This window comes from Chenopodium quinoa, unplaced genomic scaffold, assembly GCF_001683475.1.
Source record: "Chenopodium quinoa cultivar QQ74 unplaced genomic scaffold, ASM168347v1, whole genome shotgun sequence".
Taxonomy (NCBI): domain Eukaryota; kingdom Viridiplantae; phylum Streptophyta; class Magnoliopsida; order Caryophyllales; family Amaranthaceae; genus Chenopodium; species Chenopodium quinoa.
This window is the reverse complement of record NW_018744290.1, coordinates 2,475,604-2,495,142: the sequence shown is the minus strand read 5'-3', so window position 1 is coordinate 2,495,142 and position 19,539 is coordinate 2,475,604. Positions and strand designations below refer to the sequence as shown.

The window sequence follows — 19,539 nt, the reverse complement described above, 5'->3', positions numbered from 1 at the left end:
AATTTTCCATTGGTATTAAAGAGTAGCTTATATTTCGCCACACCATGTCATCCTGGAGGGGATGCACAATAATCATTGTATATACGCCTCTACAATTTTATTCGCATCACGAAAGTGTTGTTAGAAAAGTTAGAAACTGAATGACTAAAACAGTTTATTCTCCTGGAGAAAGAGAGAAAAAAGTCAGAATTTAGTGATTTGAAAAGATGCAATGCACAAGCTCACACTGGTATTCCACTTCATACAAACTTCAAGGAGCAAAAGTAGCCCCTACTATAAAAACATCAAATTACCAAACAAGAAAACAGAGAATAGAATCTTGTCATAATCTTAAAAATGGCAGCAATTGCTTACTCACTGAGTCAACTCGTTCACCGCCAACTGCAAAATCAATCACCAGCACTTCAAACCCATTTGTGAAGCATTGCGTAAAGCTCCGTCAGAGTTCTTCTTATCGTCACTCTCATGGTTCTGTGCTTGTCGTTGGCACTACCCTTATCAGGTCAGTTTTCTTCAATCAATTTTCAATTTTCTCTGTTTTTTAGGGTTGTAATTTTGTGTAAGTCATGTTTTTTTTCTGGGTTTGATTGAATTTGACCTGGAATTTGCAAGTTTTGAAATGGGTACTTATAATTTTGTTCAATTTGTTCCTATTATGAACTGAATTTTAAATTTTACTAAGTTTGGTATAATTGTTGTTTAATTGAATTTGACCTGAATTTGCAAGCTTTGAAATGGGTAATTCTAATTTTATTCAATTTGTTCTTAATATGAATGATAAATGCAGTAATTTGTTCAAATTAGGCCAATTTAGTGTCCTGAATTTTTGTGGGAATTTTGCAAACTTTTTGTACACAGAGAAATTCATGAGTTTCATGAGTTGAGACAAGAGCAAAAAATGGCAGTAGAATGTCTATTTGTGCTTGATAAAGCTGAGATTCCTAAAGGATTATGTGATATTCCAGGAGAGAGAGTGTATGTGAGCTCTTTGGTGATGAAAAAGCTTTCTGGGGTTCAGTCAACTGAATCAATTGAAGTTATAGCTCTCATGAAGATGCCTAATTATTTTATGGATTTGAGTGATAATCGTCTCGAGGTGGATTGTACAAGGTGGTTTCGTTGTGCCGATACTCATCGAATTCTAGTCCTTGAAGGGATACAGGTTTTGCTTTGGTGCTTGCTCTCTGAGTTTGTTTACTAGGGAATCTTTTTGTTGCACTTGGAGTCTTTGAAATATCTACATCCTCCTTTAATAAATGTGTTAAATTCCACCTCATTTTCCTGTCCTGGTTAAGTCATTAGATAATCATTATTATCTGCTAGAATCATTCATCAGGAGTTAAATTGTCTTTTAAGTTTCAAAACGGTCATATATCAAAATGAATTACTCAATAACTGGGATTTTGGTGAGCCTGTTGATATATCTATATGGTGTAAAATGAATTCTTTGTGCATGAATAATTTTTATTGTTTCTTGATGTGCATATGGTATAGGTCTGAGAGTAACTACTGTCAACCCTGTTTCAAGAATCGCAATAATGGATTGAGATTTCACAGTGTTTTTGTTTTCTTTCTCTAAATTCTGCCATTTCAAATTGATCTTTATATGATCTGCCTTAGGAAATCACTATATGATCTTTATATTAGTGTGTTTGGTTGGCTTGGTGTGTATCCTTAAGTTTTCTTGCATGGTGCCTTTTTTAGGTATTACCATTCAATCTATCAAGTACAATGTGCAGTTTTCTCTGTCTGATTAGTGACTACGTAATAATCTTCTTTTGTAACTTGATGGTTGACACAGGATCCAGGGAACCTTGGTACACTGCTTAGATCGGCCCTGGCGTTCAAATGGGTAAGTGACTTTGCATCCTCTTGTGCTTCTAGCTTTAGATCTTATTTGTGGGGTTGCCAAAGGTTTAAATGTTGTAAAGAGAAATTGTGAATATTTCACAGTGCATGTCATTAGCAATGTCCATTTCACACTTTATAGATGTATCATGTAGCTGGTCATGAATAGTTTTTTAATTCGTCATGCCAAAGGAATGAAATTGAAAAACCAACCTGCTTTTATCATTTTAAGACTTCCAATTTACCTGAACTTTTGTGCAATAATCAGATTCTTATTCTTTGATTAGATCATAAATGTACGACTGAAATCTTTAAAAAAAATCTTTGTACTCTTTCTTTGATTAAATACTAGTAGGAAAAAAGGAACTACAGCATTAACTTATAGAAGAACATATGTAAACACTTGTATTCATGTTCAACAGAATGGTGTTTTTCTGCTTCCTGGATGCTGTGATCCTTTCAATGAGAAGGCACTCAGGGTTAGCAGAGGTGCGCCATTTCAGATTCCCCTAGTTTCGGGAAATTGGGCACATCTTGAAGCTTTTAGCAATGAAGTTCAAGTGAAGATGTTTGCTGGTCACCCTGCTATTAGCAACGGATTCAAGCCTGTTCATAAGTTGTCCCAAAGGCTTGCACATTCTCTGGCTGATACGCCATTATGTTTACTTCTAGGCAGTGAGGGTACCGGTCTTACGGAGAGAGCAAGGGAATTCTGTGAACTGGTAAGCATACCAATGGCTGATAATTTTGAGTCTCTTAATGTTGCAGTGGCAGGTGGAATATTAATGTTTATGCTACAATCTGAGTTAGAGGACGCCCAGACTTGATTTCAGATGCAAGTCTCTAGTAGACCGGTGCCTTAGTTCCACATGCGCAGCTTAAAGTAAATGATAGAGAGAAGGTAGAAATGAGTAAACTATATTGTAAAGTTTTCTTTTTTGTAAAATCATACTTCGTATTATATACTTTATTTTTTTTTGTAAAATTATACTTCGTATTATATACTTTAGGGTTTCTAATTAGAGATTATTACGTAGTATATGTTGAATGTAATTGATCCATGAGTTAAACAACATAAATAGTTTCATAGATTGATTTGCCATGGTCTTTGGTATACCAAGATGCTCTATTGCTCTCCATTATAGGGGCACTTTCACCAATGAGGCAATGATTGATCACCAATTCAAGTACGTGAGTACGTCTAAGTAGGAGATAAGAATCATCCACGTAACTGATTTAGGCCTTGTTTGGTGGTAGCGATTGAGGATTTGAGGTAACGGTTAGTGTTTTGACTACTAGAAAAAATTTGAGAGTGTTTGGCAAGGTAGCGATTCTAGTAGCAGTTAGCGATAGAGGTAATGTTTAGGTAGTTTTTTTCAAACGTTAAAAATAGTAGCATTTAGAAGTAGTGGGTAGCGTTTGACAAATTTTTATTACATTTTAAACAATATTTATATGAATTTTGATATATTTTAGTATTGCAACCGTCATTTTTACCAAACACTCATACTATCAACCGTTACTTTGCCAGCTAACCTCTACCCACTTCTAATTAACAGCTACTCGCTACCTAACCGCTACCCGCTACTTGACCACTAAAAACTACCCACTATCGCTACTTTTGCCACATAAGACCTTAAATATGTATAAAATAATACTTCATCCGTCCCTTAAGATAAATACATATATTACCACATTCATAATTCAAACATTATGAACATAATTATTAATTTCGAAAAAAATAATACAGTAAAAATGAATGCATATGTTTTCTGGTCCTGATTCACGCAATTAGAATGATAAGAAGTATGGAGGGAGTAATTCGTATTAGATTAGTCAGAACCAAAAAAAGAACAAAAAAAAAAAAACTCATCTAATTCCCAATTTCTTGTACAATAAGACACTTTAAAGAAAGAAAGAAAAAAAAAAACGGATTATTCCTTTCAATCCTTTGACATATTCTAGAACCAAAGTGGGCCGTTGAATTGATAAAAGCTGGGCCCAAATCCAATAAAATAGTCTAAACTTCTCACCCTCTCATTATATAATACTCTCTCTCCTCCTCGCGAAAGCATTTCACAACTACTTAAAAGTTTAAACGCCGACGTTGAGCTCTCCCTCTCCTCCAGAACCTTCTTCTTCGCTTGCTTCATTTCTTCATCGAAATCATGCCTCGTCGTTCTGGTGGTAATTTCTCTTTCTCTCTCCTTTTTCTTTTTTTTTTTCCCTTCATTTTAATTCATGTTATTACTGTATTTTAGGAATTAGGGTTTTCATTATTCATCTAGAGTACAATTTTATTTTTATTTTTTAGGGTTTTTATTGTTACTTATTTGTCAACGTTTTGATGGAAATAGAAATTGATACGGAATATTAAATGATGGAGCTTAATTTTATTTATCTATTGAAGTTTTAATTTGTAATTCGTAATGGCTCAATATTTGTATCAATAATGGTGAGAATTAGATTAAGTTGATGTTTTGACATGATTTGATTGAGGGTTTAAATGAATTATATTCTAATTATATGAGATGAGCTTAATTAGGGTTAATCTGATCTCAGCTGGTTTATGTGAAAAATTACAACTTCTTGTTAAGGGTAATCTAATCTATAAATTAGATATCCTTTGATTTGGTTTTCTCATCTTTGCTGAAGATAGCTATAGAAATGAAATATCTGCGCAATTATAAATCTGTAACTCTTTTTGAACGTTAGAAATGTGTATGTTCAGATTGAACCTGGTTAATTTCTGTTACTCAGATGTCCTGCTTATGACATCTTCGTTCGAAGACTAATACTCTTATTCAGCGATTTGTTTTTAATTGAATTTATTTTAAGATTACCAAGTTTTGATGAATCAGGAGGAAGATCTGCTCCTCGTCCCACTGCTCGGCCAGTCCGTAACCCTCCTCAGCCAGGTACATTGGCTTTCTTGTCTGCCTTCAAATTACTTATCCTTTTTTGAATAACTCAAGTAGAATTTGCGATAATCAACTGAAGTTAACTGTTGTAGCTGGCATCAAAATGCTTATTTGTAGTTTTTACTCTCTTGTATGCACTGCTCATGTGTGGTTAATTATTTGCAGCTCAACGTGCTCCTCCACCAGCCCCTGCTCCTGCTTCCAGTGGCGGCGGATCTATGCTTGGGGGTCTCGGTGCCACTATAGCTCAGGGTAAGCAAGTCATTTTGTAGATGGTAGCATGAAAAAAATTTAAGGGCATACTATTCTCAAATTTCTTATTTGTTTTCTTGTTCTTGCTTCTGTAGGTGTTGCCTTTGGAACTGGTAGTGCCGTGGCACACAGGGCTGTGGATGCTGTTGTTGGTCCTCGCACAATCCAACATGAAACTGTTGTTAATGAGGCAGCTGGTGCTTCTCCAGCTTCTGTTAACAACAATGTTGGTGATGCTTGTGGAATCCATAACAAGGCCTTCCAAGATGTATGTTATGTTTTTGTTTTACTTTGAAGTTTGATATTAAAGAATCAAGATGGAATTAATCTAACTGCAGCATTTGGCGACAGACCATTTCCTATTCAATAATAATATGTTTAACCGCTGAAAAATGAAGAAAATCAGGTTATGATTCTGGGCTGCTTGACAATCTGATTTTTGGTTTTTTGTCAATGTGCAGTGCCTGAACAATTTTGGGAGTGAAATCAGCAGATGCCAGTTCTACCTTGATATGTTGAGCGAATGCCGCAAGAACTCTGGTTCTATTAATGCTTGAAGTCTCTTCGGATTGTTTTTTATGGCCAAAATTCTTGAGACTATTGAAGCTCAAAACTTTTAGTGGTGGTTTATATATTTAGTACTGGTGGGCTGATGCCTATTGTTATGCCACTTTTTAAATGCTTTGATGTCTATGGTGTCGGTGACTCCTATTCATAGTTTTAGCCTGGTGGATGTTTCAGATGCTACCAAGCTTTGTGATTGAATAAAGATTTCTTTGAACTTTCTATATTGTTACGGGATGGCTTATGTTCGCAATGGGTCGACTGTTTTGAGTGTTGATGACTTGCTTTCACAATGGGTCGACGTTGTGTAGCTGTCTTATCATTCCAAGATTCAAGGTCTTCTGCACTTGTTTTGATTCTGCATTTCTGCATGGAGCTTAACTGCTCAATATATTCATTTTTGTCAATCACAAATTCACAAGAGACCAGGTTTTCTAGTGCTACAGAAAATATATTATGGAGTATGAGAATTTTGACGTTTTTTGGTTCATCTGATTTTGTACCTTTTTTTTTTGGTGAATTTTCTGAACTTATTTCGTTTGAAGTTATTGTCTTAATTTATATCATTTGAAACTAATTTTGTATAAAATTATTTTACCTATATTTATTTTGTTTGAAATTAATTTTTTTGAAACTTATTTTTATTTTAAAATTATCTTTATTTACTTATATTTTCTAAAAAAAAGTTAAAATAATGTCGAACAACAAACCCGTAGTAAGGTGAATTCTAGGGTTATAACTATATTTAAAGCATATTATGTGTTTAATTTAAGTCCTAGCTAGACTTAAAGGCAATTTTGCTCCAAATTTAAGATTAACTACTACGAGGGGGCTCCAATTTATCATTTTAATAAACTAAATTTGTTTATCGAATTAATGTTTGTATGTTTTTTGTTTTCAAATTTTTATATACTTCGTAAATGATTCTTTCTGCGTTCAATTTATAATTAAGCTTTTCTTGAAAAAAAAAAATATTGATTAAGGGGTTGTTTGGTTGACAAAATAAAATAGGGGAAGTGAAAATTCATGAGATTTTTTAATTTGGGTAGTTGTTAGATTGACACAAAAAAACAACAATGAGGGAAGTTGAAATTCACGGGAATTTCCACATCTCACAAAATGTAGGAAGTAAATTACCTAAGCCCCCCTTAGTTATTCAAAATTCATGGGAATTCTAACTTTCCATTGTAACAACCAAATAACTTAAAGAAATTCCTAGGAATTACATTTGGGAAATAACTTAAAGAACTCTTCTATGGGAATTTGTTTCCCGTGTCAACCAAACAAGGTCTAAGTGTGTTTTCTTCAACCTATAAAAAAACGTTATACATATAGACATAAAGTTTTTATTTTCATGTCAAATTTTGATTTAAGAATGTACGAGTACTCTCTCTTTTTTTGTTTTCCCCAATAACTATAACAATTTGAGTGAGCATGCTTGTCGATACATAATTTTGACAATTAATATCGTTATTTTTTTTAAACAAGCAAGCAAGCGGGATTTTATTATAATAAATCAATTTCCGCCAAATTTGTTAAACTTTGGGGAAAAGAGGACATACAAATACGCTCCGATGAGTTGGAAGTATCCCAACGGGCAACACTATGAGCAAGTACATTCCCACCACGCTTGACATGCATACAATTAAAGGAAGTAAAATAAGAACTAGCAAAGGTCACATCCTCATAGAACAAGAAAACAGGGGCATTGCCTAGTTGCATTCCTCTAATTGCATAAACCACTCTCAGAGCATCACTCTCAAGTATCACAGTAAAATAGACCGTGGATTATGGTCTCATCTCCACCATTACACAAAGTGCAGCGACTTGTAGCTTTGATATGGCACTTGTGTAAAACATCACGTACCCGGTACCCCCAAACTACCCATACATGCCCTCCAAACAAAATGACACAGCTTAGGGGGGCCATTTATATTCCAATCATACCTCCAGAGCTCGGTATTGTCACATCCATGGAAGAGTTCCCAAGTGCGCAAATGCCCAAGCCTACCTAGCCAGTACCCCGACTTGACAGAGTATAATCCATCCTTGGTTGGCCACCAGTACCTTTTATCGCACGGCCATCGTTTAGACAGAGGGATATCTAAAATAGCTTTCCTGTCATTTGCATTAAAATGAGCGTTTTCAACTCACCTACATCCCAACATCCGCCATCAAAATCAATCAAGCTACTCACACGAAGATCAATTAATATCGTTATAATTTTGTATTAGTATAAATTATAAAATGTTGATATTATGAAAATATATATTGTAACTAATTTATCAATATATTGTATGAAAAAAATTAGTAAAAGATATAAGTTTTACGGAGTTTTGTTGATTCAAACAATACGGAGTATACTGTTCCTATCTATTTTACATTTTTTTGGGAAATTCTCAATGGTGACCCTCAATTTGTGCTACATGGAAATGGTGGCCCACTTGAAATTGAATTATATAAAATGACCCTATTTTATGATTTTATCTCATTAATAACCTTATTTATTTAAGAAGAGTTAACTATGGTTAGGTTTATTAAAAAAAAAAAAAAAATCAACCTAGCCACCACACCATCTCCACCAAAACCCTAATACCACCACCCCATCTCAGCCGAAACTCAAACCCAACCAGTAGCCCCTGCCACCGCCAACACCCCCTCCCCATCCCATTTCCGACACTCCCTCCCCTTTTTCCGCCCCATTTCCGTCCCTCTCCCTTTCACCGCCTCGTTTCCGGCCCCCTCCCTTTCCCCTTACACGCCACCGACTGAACTGAAACCGCCCTAACCTAAAAGTCTAAAACCCTAACCCCCACTTGAACTGAAATCACTTATAGATTGGGACATGTGGGGTGGTTTCGGGGCTGTTGAAACAAAAATAGGCTGCTGCTGGCAGAGAGGTTAGAGACTCAGAGGAGATAAGAAGGAAGGGTCGTGGGTTATGGTGGAGGAGTGGTGGTTTAGGTCTGGGTCTAATGGGGGTGTCGGGGTTTGGGTCTGGTGGGGGTGTCAGGTTGGGGTGAGGATGAGAATAGAGGTGGTGGCGACAGCTGGGTGAAGGTGAAGTTGGAGGTGGCGGCGGCGGCTGAGTGAAGGTGGCTGGGTTGATTTTTTTCTTTTAATTTGGTTTTTTTTTTTTTTTTTTTTAAGTAAAAAAAATCTAACATAGTTTAATTTTATTAACCAAAGAACACTCATTAATGTCATATTTGGGATAAAATTCTTAAATAGGATCATTTTGTATAATTCAATTTCAACCATCATTTCCGTGTAACATAAATTGTGGGTCATTTGAAAATTGTTTTTTTTTTTTTTTTTTAAGTAATAAATTTTGATTATCAATACAAAATACATTTTCATTAATAATCGGAGTCACCTTAAATTTCAAAATTAAAGCAATTAAATCTTTCTCCATTTTTATAATTTGGTTCCACAGAAATTAAACCAAAATTATTTTTTTCTTGTATGAAAAGCAATTGAAACAACAGTCTATCTAACTCTAACTGAAAAAACAAACTGATCCTTCGGAGCCCAATCTTTTTACCCGCGAATCAATCAACACATTTTTGTTTGGAGAGCACGAAATCAATCGACCACATTTCACCAGAATTCCTCTTCTTCCTTCTTTCTCTCTCCTCTGACTCAAAACACTCAATTTTTTTTAATCTAGGGTTTTCAATTTCTCAATTTCCAGCTCAATTCAATCAGCTCTGCAACAATGGCGGAAGAAGACGAACAACCGCAATCGCCGCCACAAAAAGCTTCATCGTTAGGGCAAACACTTATACCAGTGGTGAACAAGCTTCAAGATATCTGCTCACAATCTGGTGTTTCGATTCCGATCAATTTGCCGCAAGTTGCGGTTGTCGGAAGTCAAAGTAGTGGCAAATCGAGCGTTATTGAAGCTCTTGTTGGCCGTGATTTTCTTCCTAGAGGTCCTGATGTTGTTACTCGGAGACCGCTTATGTTGCATCTTATTCAAACTAAGGTTAATAATGGCGGTGGTGATGGTGGTGGCGAAGTGGAGTACGGCGAGTTCTTGCATTTTCCTGGCAGGAAGTTCTATGATTTCTCTGAAATTCGAAATGAAATTCAGGTATATTAATTTAACATAAATTTGATAATTTTTGTATTTTTAGGACATTTTATGTGTGTAATTATTAATGATTTATTGTTTTGCTGATATTTGGCAAATTTGTTGTAATTTCGTATGATTTTGAACTTAGGAGTGTTATTGCTTGCTTATAGAGACATACAATAAGAATTGAACAAGGTATCCTCGCCTGAAAATAGCTGTTAGGTTATCTGAATCCCTCGTAATTAAGGAAATGACTTGATTTTATTAGAAGACTATTGATTCGGGATGGAGAAATATTTGGCTGATTTGTTGTAGTCCTGTAGAATGATATTTAATATGCCACTGCTGTTGAGGCTTTTCCGATTTCAATTTTTAGCTCGAGGAAGTGGTTTCTTTGTAATGTTAGGGGAAGGAGGTAGATTTGGGAAGAAAAATGCTTGCTTCTTCATATCATGAAAATTATTTATGTTATGGTAGAGAGAATCGTAAGCTAATTAAACGTTGTTATTCTTTTGCTTGTTTCATGGCTTGACAGTGTCAAGTTATGTTCCTGGGACTTCTTTTTGTTTTTCATAACTCTCTCTCTTACCTTCATGATCAAAATCAACTAATGGCCCTTTTCATTTGCTAATCGCCATTATTATCTCTTGGTCTCAAATTAGATGACCACATCCACTTTTTTTATGGCTGTTAGTTGTTTACTAATTGCTGTGGATTTCTCTTGTCTCAATCATTTCAAGGCCGAAACTGAAAGGGAGGCAGGAGGCAATAGGGGCATCTCAGAGAAAACAATTAGTTTAAAAATCTACTCTCCCAATGTTCTTGACATCACTTTGATAGATTTGCCTGGAATAACAAGAGTTCCAGTTGGTGACCAGCCTTCTGATATCGAGGCACGAATCCGCACAATGATAATGAAATATATACGACATCCTAGCTGCCTGATATTGGCTGTTACCCCAGCAAACTCTGATTTAGCCAATTCTGATGCTCTTCAAATAGCAGGGAATGCTGATCCTGATGGTAAGCTTGCTTTGCTTGTATCTCCTGTTTTTTTCGGGCCTTTGATGTTGTCAAAGGAAATATTTGCCTGATATTGTGTATTGTAAATCCATCATCACTTATGTATATTTTTCATTCAATCAAATGAGCATGAGTGGGTTGGAGTATTTCTGCAGTCATGTTGTTTCACCACTTTTTACTCTACTTCCTACATTTGGCTTAGCTATTTCCTTTTTTCTCTTGTTCCCAGGGAAGCGGACTATCGGTGTCATTACAAAGGTTTAACTGATCTTGGTACAATATCTTATTTATTGTGTTGTTGCAAAGTGGAAGTATTTAATAATTTCGACCCTTTGGTTTCAGTTGGATATCATGGATAGGGGTACTGATGCCCGTAATTTATTGCTCGGGAAAGTTATTCCTCTTCAACTTGGTTATGTAGGAGTGGTTAACCGCAGCCAAGAGGTAATGTTTTGTTATGTAATAAACCTTAAAATTCACATTGACTTGATGAGTTTTGGGTTCTTTGGTGCCATCTAGAAGTTGTAGGTCACATTCTTTGTTTGATGAGCAGGACATTATGCGCAATCGCAGCATAAAGGATGCCCTGGCAGCCGAAGAGAGATTTTTCCGCTCCCATCCTGTATGATTAAAAATTTGAATTTCATTTAGTTCAATAGTGCTAGAGTGTGTTTGGATCTACACTCTTTCACAAAATTTTATGGCTGTCTGGATCTGAATATCAATACTTATCATGTTTTGCAGGAATATGTTAATCTAGCCGATCGTTGTGGTGTTCCACAATTAGCAAAGAAGTTGAACCAGGTTCTTATCTTGACATTATGCTCTATTCTCTTAGGTGTGAATTTTGCTGACTGCCTTTATTTATAGATTTTGGTCCAACATATCAGAGAATGTCTTCCGGCATTAAAGTCAGCGATAAGCTCACAGCTGGTCACTGTGACAAAGGAATATGCAAGCTATGGAGAGACTCCTGATACAAGAGTAAGCTCTACTCTTTTTGTTGGTTCTTATGTATATTTTTTTGTTAAAATTCAGTTAAAAGGAGATGGAGGTGGTGTCAAGCCTATAAGAGGGTTATGTACAAAATCATCAAGCTGTTGAACATGAGAAAGCAGCATTTAGAGGAAGCCTAAAGCATTATTTTCTATCATATTTACAAAATCCTAAAAGAGAATAGTGCTCACAATGAAGCACTTGGCTCCAATTACAAAAACCTCTTTATAGAGCGAAGCCTAACAAAATTATCATATTCCTTTTTTCCACACATGCAATCAAAATTGCTGTAGGAGTTCCACTTCAACAACCCATCAATTGATTAACCTTTTCTGTCGTGCTTCTGACTCATCTTTGACATTGCTTTCCTTAAACAACCAAGGACAGATTGACGAAGCCTGCATCTACTAGTGAATCTGAATTCCTCTTTGAGAAAAGCTTTGGTAGGAACTTTCCCTTTTCCAATGGCCAGGGAAGAAACTTCTCTACTTCTTGGCATGTCACAGAATTCTTTAACAGAATACACCATCACATTTATTGTGGATTAGGTTCTTGTGTTGCTTATAAACCTATACCTAACTTCTCATTTGCACTTTCAATACAAGAGAATCATATCTTGTCATATCATTAGCCTACCTGCACAACTTTGGGTGCTTGGTGAGATGTATTCAACCTTTCTTAATTTCCCAGCTTTATTAAGTAATTGCATAAAGGACGATTCGTTATTAGAATTTAGACCAATTGATAATGTAAAATTAGACGCAACTAACTATTGTTTTAAAAGTAACAATGAATTTATTAAGAGCAGTTAAATGCTGTGATGGATTTTCTTCTTCAATTCATTTCTATCCCCCCCCCCCCTTATAAAAGTAGAGCTTGATGGGAATTGGATCATCTACCTTGTTTCTCATATTATTTTCTCATTGTCATAGCCATCAACTAGCTAAATAACTATGATGATTATAATTTAGCTTACTCCCTCCGTATTTTAATAAGTATTAAACTTTGACCAAACACGCATGCCGACACATGACTTTGACCATTAATTTATCTAATTATATGCTACATTAAAATTATAGGAAAATTGTTCCTATTATGAAAGTATACATTATAATTAATCCAACAATGTATTATACAATAACATTTGTTTTTTGTATATATTAGTAAATTAATCAAGTCAAATTATTATGAATGTTTAAAAATGTCGAATTGTAACACTTATTAAAACACGGAGGGCGTACATCATTTCATTTAGATGCTTTTTATATATGTGCTGCAATTTCTGTAATTTCAATTTATAATTGTTTCTATGTTCCCATATGCTGCAGGCTGGCCAGGGAACTCTCCTGCTTAACATCCTGTCCAAATATTCTGAAGGTTCGGATTGACATGTCATTTCTTTTATCATTGAAATTTAAGTATCTGTAATTAAAATGCAGTTATATTGTTCACAGTATCGTTGCTATCTTCTCTAGTCTTGAGTTGGGTAGTGTATGCTGAACTTTATTTTGTTTCATTGAATTTTCTGCCCTTCAGAGACTAATACATTGGTTTGCTTATGACAGCATTTTCTTCTTTGGTGGAGGGGAAAAGTGAAGAAATTTCAACCTCTGAGCTGTCTGGTGGTGCACGAATTCATTATATTTTCCAGTGTATCTTTGTAAAGAGTCTGGAGGTAAGTACTCTATCCTTTGTGGTGTACAGTGTCTGAAAGTTTATTTGGACATTGAATTCTATGATCCCAATTTGACTAAAATTAGCCAGGTCTTTCTGCAATGATGTATACACTGCAGATCACCCATTTCCCTGGTAAAGTGGTAACGTCTAATGTAGTAATGTTTTTAAATGACAATGTAGGATGTCGATCCATGTGATGGATTGCCAGATGAAGATATTCGAACTGCGATTCATAATGCAAGGGGTCCAAGATCTGCTGTGTTTGCTGCAGAGGTTAATCTTCTCCTTTTATTGTTTAATGGATACCTTTTATTTTAGATTTCAGTCCCCACCCATGTCAACTTTTACCAGGACAAATGAATACAATGTTTGCTTTTATCACTACAGGGCTTTTCCAGTTTTGATTCTTTTGAACATAGTGATAGACTCTCAGATTTACTAATTTTTAGTGGGCATTAGAAGGCACTTCATTTCTCCTTTCCCGCTCCAATTCCTTAGGTTAGGGTTTATAATGACTGGCTCTTTGCAAAGGCAAAGATGTAAAGTTATTTGAGATGTATAGTTTTGTGTTTTTTACTCAAGTTAATGGATGTTGTAACTTGAAAATGCATCCTACCCCTCTGTCGTATATATGCTGCCTTATGGTATCCTATTCTGCTGTTTAGCTCTTTGATTGCTAGTATTATTATACCACAGGTTCCTTTTGAAGTTCTTGTCCGAAGACAAATAGGCCGCCTATCAGACCCTAGCATACAGTGTGCTCAGTTTATTTACAACGAATTAGTAAAGGTAAGGAGCCCTTTGTTTTTGACTAAGAGACAGTTATATCTATTTGTTAATGTTTTTTCTGGCAGTCTAACTATAGCAAGCTTTATTGTGGTGAATAATTTTTAGATGAGCCATTCATCCATGGTTAATGAGCTGCAACGTTACCCTGTCCTCAGAAAACGGGTCGATGAGGTTGTGGGAAGATTTTTGCGGGAAAACCTTAACCCTGCAGAGAGCATTATAAGACACCTCATTGAAATGGAGGTATGTTGATAGATAATGTTTATTGCGTTATACGAAGTATTGTTAAGGGCATGCCAAAATTGAAGTAAAAAAGGAAATTCTTTTGTTTGCCACCATATATCTAATTTAATTTCTTTAATTTAAATCACTAATGCATGCCCTCAAATTTTATGTTTAAATAACTTGTCTGATGAATCGGCAAGGTCAAGTCAGCTAATTTGATTTATGCTGGTATGAGCCAAGCAGTCCACTAGCAGGTGTAGACTTATTTGATTTATGCTGGTCTGATGAATCGGCAAGGTCAAGTCAGCTAATTTGCTCCTATTATGACATTAATTAATTTATTTTTTGGCTTAAAACATGATGAAATATAATGAATTCTTACTGTAGAATTATAAAATTACTCATTCCCTATATAGTCTTTTGTTTCAAACACTTTATGCTACTGGGATGGGGAATAAACTACTGCTTAAGGACAGATTCTTGCAACGACTATTGAGGTCAAAGGAAGATTTCTGTTTCTACTTGTTTTTTAATTTCAATAGTTTGATAATCATTGTATTAAGACCATCAAAGGTATCCTTTATGAAACTTAAATTTATGGCTGATTGGTGCTCAGCTGCTACTGTTCAGCACTGTGTGTTTTCCCTGCCTTTATTCTTCCTCGTGTTCTTTTGTGAGATGAATACTTTCATTCTATATATTGCTGTCAAACCTCATGGTGTTGGATATCCTTGTTGAATTTATTTTTTTATGGTGTTTGGAAAGAAAAGATAAATATGCCTTTTGAGTTATGATGCTAGGAATGCTCACATAGTCACATTCAAATACAAATGTGTTTTGCAGATGGACTACATAAACACTTCCCACCCAAACTTTATTGGTGGAAGCAGAGCACTAGAAATGGCTCATCAGCAAATTAGGTCATCAATGGTAGTTGTACCAGTGTCTAGACAAAGGGTATCGATTTCCATCTTACATATATGGACGCCATTTGTCCCTGTAACTATTTGCTGCATAAATTTCATTATTATGACTTTTGGCATTCTGGATCAGGATACTGGTGAATCTGACACGACTCAAGGTTCTGAAAGGAGTTCAAGATCTAGAGCTATTGTGAGGTCACCGGCAAATGGCTTTATTAAGCCACCAGCCAATGGAGTGATATCGGATCAGGTGCAATTATTTCCTTCCTGGTTTATTCTTTATACTTCTTGTTCTTGATGCTCAAAGTTTTGAATTATGTCTTTTGAAAAGCATAGGGAAGAACTTCATGTTTCTTTTATAGACTATGGAACGAGCGGAACTTAGTTTTGTTATTGCTTTCTTGATTCCATATATGGCATACACTCTCAACCTTATTCATCTGTTTGAATGAATAGGGAGTTCGAGCAAATACAGAAGCAGATAGAAATCGGCCTACTGGTAAGCACACCCCCCCCCCCCCCGCTGGTTTATAGTATGCTTGTAATTTTTTTTCTTCCTTCTAGCAATGTTAATATCCAGTCTGTTATTGTTTTGACCTTGTGAATAGTGCAAAATTCACAGAATTAGGGTGTCATGGTCACTGGTCAGTATGTGCGAGGGAGGGTGATATTATGGTTTATCAGTGTGCTGAAATGTGCATTCATAATTACAAATCTCTTTTTGTGGATCCTTTTGGGAATGTGTTGTAGATGCAGTGATGCTGGTCACTTGGCTAAGTTGTCAAAGAGGATATCTTAAACCAGCTACTGTGCTGGTAAATGATGCTAATGTAGTAATATTTCCTGTAGAAAATTCGCACTTTGATACTGATCTATTAGGTTTTAGCTATTGAAGTACCCAGTGTCTTGTTAAGAAAAAAACTCTACATGGTAGAGACATTATTTAGAGACTGAGTTCAAACAGTATACTTCTCAATGTTACTCTATGTATAACCTTTGGGTATGTTTTCTGACGGGTAAGATGCAGTTTGACATGCTAAAAATTTTCTGGCTTTGCGAATCTGCGTAAAGACTGGGTTAGAGTCCAAACCCAAGTTTGCCTTGAGTAGAATGTACTTTATAGGTTATTCCGTGTCAGGGGATTTAATACTGTGTGATAGAATTTTGTGTGTGTGTGTGTTTTGGGGGGGGGGGGGGGGGTGTGCTAGATGAATGTTTGGGTCCATAGGACCTGATGTATTGATGAGTTAGCAATTATCTGTCAAGGATTAATGATGTCAAATCCATGCTTTAGCTTATGAGTAATGAGACGGAGACCCATATACCAATGATCTATGTGAGCGCATCTTACAATTTGTTCTTCATTTAATTATTACACGTTTCCTTACAGGTAGCTCCATCTGGGGTATTTCATCCATCTTCAGTGGGACTGAGAACCAACCTTCTACTCGTGAGGCTCCTAAAAGTATTGCGCAAAGGGAACCTGCATACAACATTGATCATGCCCCTTCTACCATTCAGCTGCGAGAGGTGCATTTTATGGCTTTTGTATCTTTAACATTGACTGCATTTATTAAGAGCATGTTATCTTACATCTCTGTGTTACTTTATGTCAGCCTCCTACAATTTTGAGATCTTCGGAGACTCTTTCAGAGCAAGAAGCTACAGAGATAGCTGCTACTAAATTGTTATTATCATCTTACTTTGACATTGTGAGGAAAATTATTGAGGATTCAGTGCCCAAGGCTATCATGCACTTTTTGGTTGGTGATTATGAACAATACCTTCCTTTATGCTAGTATCAATTATCAAATGTGAAATGAAGCCGTAGCTGGCACTCCTACTAGTACAATGTTGAACTTATATCTCCCATTTTGGGCAATCTCTGTATGTCCTTATCAGGTCAATCACACAAAACGTGAGCTGCACAATGTTTTAATTCAAAAACTTTACAGGTATATAAACTGTTCAGCTGCATATGCATTAATTTTGGAACATTAATGTGTAACTCTTTTGCAATCCTTCTCGTGCCAATGGTGACCATGTTTTAGCTTACCAAAGTTATGGTGTATTTCTTTGGTTTCTGCAGAGAAAAACTATTCGAAGAGATGCTGCAGGAACCTGGAGAAGTGTCAGCTAAGAGAAAACACGCTCGAGAGACACTCCGAGTTCTTCAACAGGCTTTTCAGGTGAGTTCTGTGGAACTCTACTTTTGTAATGATAATACACAAGAGCTCATCTTTTAGTGGTATTTGAAGACAATTTCACAGAACACAGTTTTTAGTTCCACATACCCGATTAAGTTGCACATTTCTATTAGACTTGTTAGGCATGTTGGCCATGATGGTGGTTAGCTGAAGCTCTGTTAGATATGCCACTATGTGCAAAGCTAAATTATTCAAGAAAAGCTACCCTTTTCACTACTTGTTAGAAAAGGTTACCCTCTCGTCTGATGACAAATTTCTGTATGCTGAATAAGCATTACTTGACTAATCAAAATCTGTTTTCTCTTGATGACATTAATTGCTTGCTTTGTTTGTAGACATTGGATGAATTACCTCTTGAAGCTGAGACGATTGAAAGAGGATATAGTTTGGGTACCGACTCAATTGGGTTACCAAGGACTCACGGGTTACCACCTACATCCTCTTATAACATGAATATCTATTGACAAGTTAATGTTTGTTCCAATGATCTGGATTGATGGTTTTCTCACCACTGTCAGTGTCAGTTCTCAATGCTCCTATATGCTATAGAGCTGGAGCAAATCATTCATTAATACGCACAAAAAATCGCGCCGCCTTTTTGAGCTCATAAAGTTGTGAATCCCAGGTTCTCTTGAGGAGCCTTGACAAGCAAGAACACGTTGCCCCTGTCGAATCATAGGTCCTCGGTACATATTGATTTTTTTTGTTATTTTACAATTCATAAGTGAAAGGGGAAATAATAAGTTGTAATTTTTGATAAATGATCGATTAATGTGTTTTCTATAGCTTCAATCATTCTATTACGAATATATTATGGCAAATGCAACTATACTACCTGTGATTCTTTTTCTTCGTTCTTGTATTTTCATATTTTTTGTTTCAAGTATTTGTTACCATCTCAGCAGAACTTTTGAGCCCTATTAAAATAGGTTTTCTTGAGTGTAACTTAAAAGTTTAAAAGCAAGCCAAAGTTGGCAACCGACAAGGCGACCATCCTAAAAGCTTGATAAAACATTTTTCACTGTATACCCTCTCTTTCATAATAATCGAAACAGTTTGACCAACACTTGTGTCAAATTGTTAATGTACAAAAGTGACAAAATCATTAATCCAAAAATACGAAATACAATATCAAGGCTAATCTAAGTATTTTACATATATTGGTAAAAAATATCATAATTAGTATATGCATAATGCAAAAGTTAAATTGTTGTAATTTATTATTAAAAGTAGTTAATTTTTATTTTTTTGTTAAATACTGATAAATGTTGATCTTGAAAACTAAAAATATGAACGCCTGAGCTTATATTGGAACAAAAGAAGTACTTCGTACAAACTATGCTGAAGAATTTCGTTCTCTCCTCGAGTCTTTTCATTTATACAACATTAGTAATGTACTCATGCTTATCAAAAAGTCAATTGTGCTCCATATTGGATTGTTAACTACTCCGTGTTGGTGAATTGGTAATCTTTTAAAGTTTAATTATTCCTTGTTAGAGGTGTATCAATTCTCAATCTTCTTTAATCTTAAATATTATAATACCAATCTAATGTAATTCTAATACTTTTATCTTGATACTCCTTAGTTTTAGAAGAACAACCAAATAAGTAAAATGAAATAGAGAGTAAATAAATGAAAAAGAGTGTCGTTGACTATGTGTGACGTTGATGTGCTAAACTGCTAATTGATTGACGATGAAGTGCTTGCTGTGATTGGTGCTCCTCATATACTAATTACTTAAACGTTGTTTCAATAAAATAAAGAAACGTTTCCCTACTACAAATTGCATTGAATAGTAGAAACGCAAAGACTACTACCATATAAGTATATAATTTTATACTTTAATTGCCAAGTGGAACTAAATACAAGTTTGAGGGTAACTTTAACCACTTAAAGGATAATTTTTAAGTTGTCGTTGGTTTGGATTTTATTTTAATGTGAATTTCTTATAAATTCATGATTACATAGTATAAAGGCTAATTAATATGATTAATCTAATATATTAACGTACATAAGGCGGGGATGAAAATCGATA

General features: G+C 35.4%; 3 protein-coding genes across 5 annotated transcripts; all 3 read left to right on the top strand.

Annotated features, from left to right (window-relative positions):
* Positions 1 to 2: 2 nt before the first annotated feature.
* LOC110695273 (uncharacterized tRNA/rRNA methyltransferase YsgA-like) lies at positions 3 to 3,006 on the top strand. Its single transcript, XM_021872527.1, has 4 exons — positions 3 to 502; positions 859 to 1,162; positions 1,802 to 1,852; positions 2,271 to 3,006. Exons 1-4 carry the CDS (start codon positions 207 to 209, stop codon positions 2,673 to 2,675), a joined length of 1,056 nt encoding a protein of 351 aa, XP_021728219.1. The 5' UTR covers positions 3 to 206; the 3' UTR covers positions 2,676 to 3,006.
* Positions 3,007 to 3,902: 896 nt separating this feature from the next.
* On the top strand, positions 3,903 to 5,829 carry LOC110695272 (uncharacterized protein C6C3.02c-like). The gene is made up of 5 exons (XM_021872526.1): positions 3,903 to 4,035; positions 4,710 to 4,766; positions 4,935 to 5,021; positions 5,117 to 5,289; positions 5,483 to 5,829. Exons 1-5 carry the CDS (start codon positions 4,017 to 4,019, stop codon positions 5,576 to 5,578), a joined length of 432 nt encoding a protein of 143 aa, XP_021728218.1. The 5' UTR covers positions 3,903 to 4,016; the 3' UTR covers positions 5,579 to 5,829.
* A 2,622-nt stretch (positions 5,830 to 8,451) lies between these two features.
* LOC110695271 (dynamin-related protein 3B-like) lies at positions 8,452 to 18,355 on the top strand. 3 transcript variants are annotated; one of them, XM_021872525.1, is made up of 21 exons: positions 8,452 to 8,680; positions 9,280 to 9,681; positions 10,404 to 10,686; positions 10,916 to 10,944; positions 11,029 to 11,130; positions 11,240 to 11,308; positions 11,431 to 11,490; positions 11,557 to 11,670; positions 13,011 to 13,059; positions 13,248 to 13,357; positions 13,540 to 13,632; positions 14,056 to 14,148; positions 14,254 to 14,391; positions 15,217 to 15,330; positions 15,427 to 15,546; positions 15,753 to 15,795; positions 16,687 to 16,826; positions 16,913 to 17,059; positions 17,199 to 17,251; positions 17,386 to 17,485; positions 17,839 to 18,355. In XM_021872525.1, exons 2-21 carry the CDS (start codon positions 9,304 to 9,306, stop codon positions 17,965 to 17,967), a joined length of 2,364 nt encoding a protein of 787 aa, XP_021728217.1. In that variant the 5' UTR covers positions 8,452 to 8,680; positions 9,280 to 9,303; the 3' UTR covers positions 17,968 to 18,355. The 3 variants fall into 3 exon arrangements, 2 of the variants coding, with proteins under 2 accessions (XP_021728217.1, XP_021728216.1); XR_002506039.1 differs by lacking the exon at positions 8,452 to 8,680 and adding an exon at positions 17,617 to 17,732 and having other exon boundaries at positions 8,974 to 9,681; positions 17,839 to 17,928; XM_021872524.1 differs by lacking the exon at positions 8,452 to 8,680 and having other exon boundaries at positions 8,975 to 9,681.
* Positions 18,356 to 19,539: the final 1,184 nt, after the last annotated feature.